Genomic DNA, 6,709 nt, shown 5'->3' with positions numbered 1-6,709 from the left:
GGGAATATGTAAATAGTTAAGCGTAACAGTGTGGTATAATGCTGAGTTATTGTGTTTTACTGTTCTTGTTATTGTTGTATTTTGAGGGGTTAAAAACGACTTTTGGGTTCATGCTGTGTGTAGTGGGTTGCATCGAGCACTCGGTGCTCAAACCTGTTGACTGCTGTTCAGTTGGAAGTGATTCGCTGTATTATGCCTGTATGTGTTGTTCTGTGGTTGCCGGTAACGAAGAGAGTAAAAAGAAAACAGAGCTGGCTGGCTGTTGCAATCTTTGAGCCATGAATTACGCTACTGCAGAGCATTTCAGGGTGAGGGTGCACACCGTGCCAGTGATATAGGGGGGAGACGTTATTCTCGAGGGATTGTTAAAGCTGTGTGGCGCACGGAGCCCGGTCGTAACAGTGCTAATATTACGTAAGTGCTAGCACCCTGCTAGCTAGTTAGCTGCACAGTTAGCAGTAGCTCTTCTCCTCCATGCTGGGGGTCGCTACAATACACAGCAGCTAGAAACACAGCACTATGCTCTCTGGCTAGATAGTAGGGCTGGCATTTCAGCAATAAAAACTTTACGTCTGGCGAACAGTGCTTATAAACAGTCCGAACATCTCCACACCATGAGTTATTAATGAACACACACACACCACCTCCTTTTACCTTCCCCGAAGCATGTGTTCCTTCCCCGGACCAGGCCGTCCCCGGCCCCTCGGCAGCTGATACCGGGGCTACCGGCGACTCCACCCCTGCTTACGTAGGAGCACGCTCCCGGCGGCGAGGCACACCTGCACTCAATTAGCAGAACCATACTTAAGCACAGCGCTGGTGTGTCCTCGTCGCCAGATGATCTCTCAGTCTTCTGCCGGCGACTTCGCGTGTTTCACGTCCTGGATCCTGATGTCCACTAATATCGACCTCCTCTGGTATATTGATGTTATCCACTGTGTCGACCTGAGTGAGTTTCTCTGTCTTGTTTATGTTTTTTCTGAACTGATTACCGAGGAGTATCTTATGTTTTTTTGGAACTGACTACTGAGGAGATCTTATGTTTTTTCTGAACTAATTACCTAGGAGTATCTTCTGTTATTTTGAACTGACTACTGAGGAGTATCTTATGTTTTTTCTAAACTGATTACGGAGGAGTGCTTTATGTTTTATTTTTGAACTTTTGCCTGGTGCCACCTATATCTCCGTGGGCCTTGCTGCCAATCCACGATCGTTGTTTGGGGTCCGTGTCAAGTGCCTGGGCCCGCTAAGCGTGGGCGCTTGCTCCTGTCTGCATACCTCAGTGCTGGGATCCAAGCACGCTCTCCTGCCTGCAGCCAGCATTTCCCTATACGCAGGTCACCTGTGTTCCCCCCCCTCCGCCCCCGGGCTGCTCCCCCAGTGGTCCAGTCATTTCAGCGGCCCCAACCGCCCGAGACCCACACCGGCAGCTCCGCGTCTGATCCTCGCCACCTCCTTGTCTTTCCATACTCTGTCAAATAAATATCTTTCTCTGACCTGGGTTTGAGTCCTGCCTATTCATGAGTCCAGTCGCTCTGTTGGTGTGCGGCTTGCTGTAACAGAGTGAGTCTCTAGCTGAATCACGGAGGTGTTGAAGGTTATGTTATTAAACATTTCTATTCTATCTTTGTTACAATCTATAAAAATGAACAAAGCAAACATCATGTGAATTTCATGGTGCCAGAAACAGTGTCGAGTGAATAATGATAATTAATATAAGGCTACTGGACAAAAGTTAAATTTTATATAAACACATGGAACTTTTACCATTTTATCTGCTTGGGGTAACGTTTTAAGTGCTGTTTCATATACAGCAACTGTAAGATGGTTGCACATAAACAACCCTTCAGAGAGCAAATAGAGTATTGTATTATTATAGATGGATTAAATAATGTACTTGTTGTACTTTTTGTTTGGCACAAAAAAAATAAATGTTCCAACTTTTCAACTTTGTTTTTTAAAATGTTATCACTAATTTTTTTGTTAATAATTCAAATAAACCGTTTTATATTGCAATATCTACTTTTCACTACACTGCTGTAGAGCAACAATAAAGCTACAGTGTATTTACATATTTAATTTCTAAAATATATTTTAAGCTTTCTTATTTATTATTTAAAATTATTTTTACTTACTTAGTCTTGCCTTTTTAATTATAAATTTTCAGTTATATCATTTCCCCCCCCCCAAATTTGTGAACAAAGTAATATATTTGGCAGCAAAATATGGAATTTATTTTAGCCTGGGATTGTCAGGGGTTACAGTTTAAGACTATATAATAACATATGCATACTACCAAGCACACATTTATTGCTGAGGAAAAAATATGTTAATAAGTGTATATAATAAAGTATCTATCTATGTGAATAATTGTATTCAAAAAAGGTTTATACAGCCTACATTGCGCTGCAGTTCTCATCGCAGTACAGTATACAGCATTTTCATAATTCCGATATTTACGAGGAGCACCTAAAGGGGCGTCCGGATGAATGGTCCGTTTAGGAACGCCCCCATCTCCATCTGCGAGCCAATGAAATCCGTCCTTGGAACACGCGTTTCTACGAAACTGCGAACTTAGTCCCAGTTTTTTGGTCGTTGCATTAGATAAATTAGTGACCATGGCTATCCGTGTATTGGAAATAATATTTTTCTTCTATTTTGCATCTCACATTCCTATCACGTTATTTATTGACTTACAAGTCCTGCTCCCTGGACATGTGTATCCCCAGCCGGTAAGTGCAAATAGCCTAAAAGTTAAAAAAAACAAAACAAACAAAAAAAAAAAAAAGCAAGCAAAACAAAGCCTGCCGCTCTGTGGCTATAAAACAATTCTTACAGTACTTTGGATCTCTCTTTCCTCCAGCTTAAAGATCTTCTGAAGTGGTATGCAGAGGAGTTTAAAGACCCTATGGTGCTAGATCCCCCAGAGTGGTTCAAGTCTTTTATTTTCTGCGAGGCTGTGTTTCAAGTGCCTTTCTTTCCCATAGCAGCGTATGCTTTCCTTAAAGGTCAGTTAACACAAACTGTGATTTGTTCTGTGCAGTGTGGTTGCTTTTGCTGCTTACAGGGTCTGTTGGTATGACTGTGCCTAAAAATATGTCTAATTAATAATGTTGCATTGTTCAGGCGCGCATATGAATTCGAATGGCTTTTTGGCGTTATGTACGAGCAGTAGGTGAAACCCAATCTAACTGGTTAATAACAATGTTACCCCATTACCCCACCCTTGCGCAGTATCTACTAGATGTTGAGCTATTAAGACAAAGAAGAAATTGATTTAGTCTATGACAACGTATTGGTGAACAACAGAAAGACCTATGGAACTGAACGATTAGGTTATCTGGCCGTTAAACAAGTCCGCAGCAAATTGACAGTTTTTCAAATGGAGTTTGGCCTGTGCATGCACCGGAGACGGAAGGCACGCGGGTTATCGGCTACTGGGGCATAAGGTAACTCAAGCTGACGTCTCTTGAATTATTACAGTATAAATGGAAACTGATATGATTTGAGTATTTAAACCACATACTTTATAAATACAGTCAATGATTTAAATAAAATGACCATTCAGACCGCGGTTAAGTAAAAACACGGTCAAGCAAGTCATCTGTTCTTTTTGCACAATTACGGTAGCGGAGCTTGACTCGGCCAAAATGGTTGTTTAAAGACTGGGTGCAAATTTACTCAACAAAGTGAATTAAATTTAACATCTCACATACTAAATGAAACTATATTATTTCACATCCTAATGTGTGTGTATTTAACATTAGAGTTTTTGAAAATTGAAGCGAACTCCTATAGGACGTATAGGAGGATTTGAGTACTTTGAAATAGGTCTCACAAAATGTAAAATGATTTTAGATGAATTCACCCACTGTAAATAGTGGTGGAGATCCTCCATCATTTTAAACAGCTTTTTTAAAGTTTTGGTTTTATTGGTAGAGATTTGTGCTGCTACACACACACACACAAGTCAGCATCTCAATTCTTTCACAAGATATTGCCATCCTATTTAATATAATTCAAAAACTTCTTTTTTAGCTTTTATTGGAACTTCTACCAAAGACGTGTTCTGCAACCCTGGAGCCTCTTTTCATCAAAGTGTGTTTCTTGTCTTTCAGGCAGCTGTAAATGGATCCAGATTCCTGCCATCATGTACTCTACACATGTGGCCACCACACTGGTCCCAATCCTAGCCCACATACTTTTCTATCAGTTCCCTATGAAACCCCACCCTGGACCCCAGACCCTGCTGGAGCGCTGGCAGCTAGTCTCCATATACATTCCATACCTACTAGTGCCTGTGCTGCTGCTCCTCACCATGGTGCTCTCCTCGACATACAGCTTCACCTCTAAGTCTGAACATACATCAGCCAAGACCAAGAAGATGAGCTGAAACATTACTTCTTTGCAGCTGTCTATTACACTCTCCAGAAAATATTTTTCTGCATTTCAGAATGTACAGTTTCTATGTGCACTGTATACATCTGAGAGACTGAGTCAGACTGCATAAGGAAGAAACTGCCACCATTAAACAGCCAGAATGAGCACTGTTAATGTTAATCTTTATAGGTAATCACTTGTTTGTTGAATCTGTTTTCCATTTACATCAGTATCAAAGAAAAATGAATACATTTATAAAGGAGTCTAGGAAATTAATAGTAAATCAAAGGGCTGTGTGTGCCACATTGGCCATTGGGCCCTGGTGGTGAATCGGTGTGAGTAACCACATGATGAGCCTATTCATATTTATGTATTTAGGTCTTACCTGAGAAAGACAATAAATCTGGTCTCAACAGAACTGTAATGTTATTCTGCATACTATTTAATCAAAATTCCTCTGAAGGAAAAAATAAAATAGCTGTTTATTGCATTTTTTACACCTTAAATGTTATATTGCTTTTGGCAAATTAAGTTGTCCTTATGCAACATGTATAACGAATAGCTTTGCAGTTGTTGTAGAGTTACCTTGTATTGTTAATTGAGGTTAACTCTTTATCTGCCACAGTAAGACTGATGGAAAATACAAAAATGTGAGAAATGTGAGAATATATATATGCAATATATGTCCCTTTCTAGACATGCGCAATAATAATACATAATAATACAGAAATGTTCCACAAGGTATTTTTGTAAGAGCATCTCATCAACAGTGTTCACTTGGGGGACCTGAGTAATAGCAGGACATTCTCTACCAAGCAATGGAAACAGGCCTGAATATAAACTGTATTTTAGTATGTTACTGTATAACCCCCTCACTACCTCACCAAGCGTAATGACATATCCAACTCCACCATGTGAATTACTAAGATTACCAAGTTCACTGTGGGAAAGTACTCTCTCTATTCAGTAACAAATGGCAGGCAGAGTCAGGGGCCAAGTGGCCAACACAGTAGAACATTTAGCCACTAAAGAATCATATATTTGCATCAGGAGTTGGTGGAGACCAAAACAAAACTAAAAGGCAAGTGAATGTTGAACTCACTACATGGGCAGCAACATGACTCTAAATGAAAACAAGTGTAGGCTGAAAATTTTTAGTTGATTTTTTTAAAATTTAAAATATAAATACTGTCCTCCATGGTCCTCTCTGGTCCAATCGTTCAAGACAGCGCCCTAGAAAGGGGAAGAAATCCTATACAGCCTAAATTCCTACATACACACTCACTTCTTCCTTTGTTTCCAACTAACGGATCCATATTAGGCATTGCTTTCCATTTCACTAATTAGAACTGTCCTGCCGGTGTGTGTGTGGGTGCATAATGCTCCTACCATTTAAGCGTTCTCCTCCGCAAGCCTCCAGATCTAATCTCTGTCTCACTAACCTTGGAGTCCCAGTGACCTGCAACTCCCCTGGCTCCACTAGCCCAGTGGTGATAATAAATTCACTGTGGACTCTCCTAGCCAGAGCTGTAAATCTAATGAGATTCAGTAATTTAGTGGACAAGAACAACTGTTAATATGTTACGTTAACATACCGCCTATTCACGTTACGTTAACAGACGCATATTCAGCCTGTTGTTCTCCATTTTATTGTTATTAAGATAACTTGCCATTCAAGATGAAATGTATGTTCTTGGTCTCTGATTTTATGAAATAAATTTCCCCCAAAAAGTGCGACTTATAGTCCAGTGCGACTTATATATGTTTTTTTCTTTTTCATTATGCATTTTTTGGCTGGTGCGACGTATACTCAGGAGCGACTTATAGTCCAGAAAATACGGTATTGCCCTATTTTTGTGTACTGCGGTTTTAATGCTTTGTTGCCTTTATGTAACTTTTTATTTTAAGACTAAGTGTTCTTTCTGGCTTTTGACTCCTTACCTGACTCCAAAGGAGAGCGGAACAAGAATTCCTATATGCCTAAGCTGTCTGTTTATGCATAAATGGCAAAAAGAAATCTTGACATGACTTGGGGGGTGCTCCGGGAGTATGGTGTTGGACTTAACCGTCCTGCATGTTCGTTTCTGAGGAAGAGTCAAAGTCAGAACAACCTTTAAGATATTTATTACAATGTCAAGGAAAAGCAATTACAGAGTGCTCTGGGTTTCTCTCTACCTGAAGCCCTGATCCTAAACAGCAAAACCGTTGAACTCGTCTTCAGGACAAGGGGAACGCCTACCCTCCTGGAACCCAATCTTTTATTCAATTTTGAAATGTGCAATGTGGGTTGATCTGGTGCCTCTCGTGCTGTTCCATTGGTCCTTCAGTC

The 6,709-nt window shown here is 40.4% G+C and overlaps 1 protein-coding gene across 1 annotated transcript; it reads left to right on the top strand.

Moving 5' to 3' along the window:
- Window positions 1–2,541: 2,541 nt before the first annotated feature.
- On the top strand, window positions 2,542–5,012 carry tmem97 (transmembrane protein 97). Its single transcript, XM_020588143.1, has 3 exons — window positions 2,542–2,732; window positions 2,864–3,008; window positions 4,119–5,012. The coding sequence occupies exons 1-3, from the start codon at window positions 2,619–2,621 to the stop codon at window positions 4,391–4,393; spliced, it is 534 nt and encodes a 177-aa protein (XP_020443799.1). The 5' UTR covers window positions 2,542–2,618; the 3' UTR covers window positions 4,394–5,012.
- Window positions 5,013–6,709: the final 1,697 nt, after the last annotated feature.

This window comes from Monopterus albus, unplaced genomic scaffold (genome assembly GCF_001952655.1).
Source record: "Monopterus albus unplaced genomic scaffold, M_albus_1.0 scaffold505.1, whole genome shotgun sequence".
In the NCBI taxonomy this organism is placed as follows: domain Eukaryota; kingdom Metazoa; phylum Chordata; class Actinopteri; order Synbranchiformes; family Synbranchidae; genus Monopterus; species Monopterus albus.
Note: the sequence above shows the minus strand (reverse complement) of the source record. Positions and strands in the feature narration are given on the sequence as shown.

Coding starts and splice junctions, on each gene's coding strand:
- tmem97 (XM_020588143.1), top strand. CDS start 2,619: ATGGCTATCCGTGTATTGGAAATAATATTTTTCTTCTATTTTGCATCT. Junction 2,733..2,863: donor GACATGTGTATCCCCAGCCG/GTAAGTGCAAAT, acceptor TCTTTCCTCCAG/CTTAAAGATCTTCTGAAGTG. Junction 3,009..4,118: donor AGCGTATGCTTTCCTTAAAG/GTCAGTTAACAC, acceptor CTTGTCTTTCAG/GCAGCTGTAAATGGATCCAG.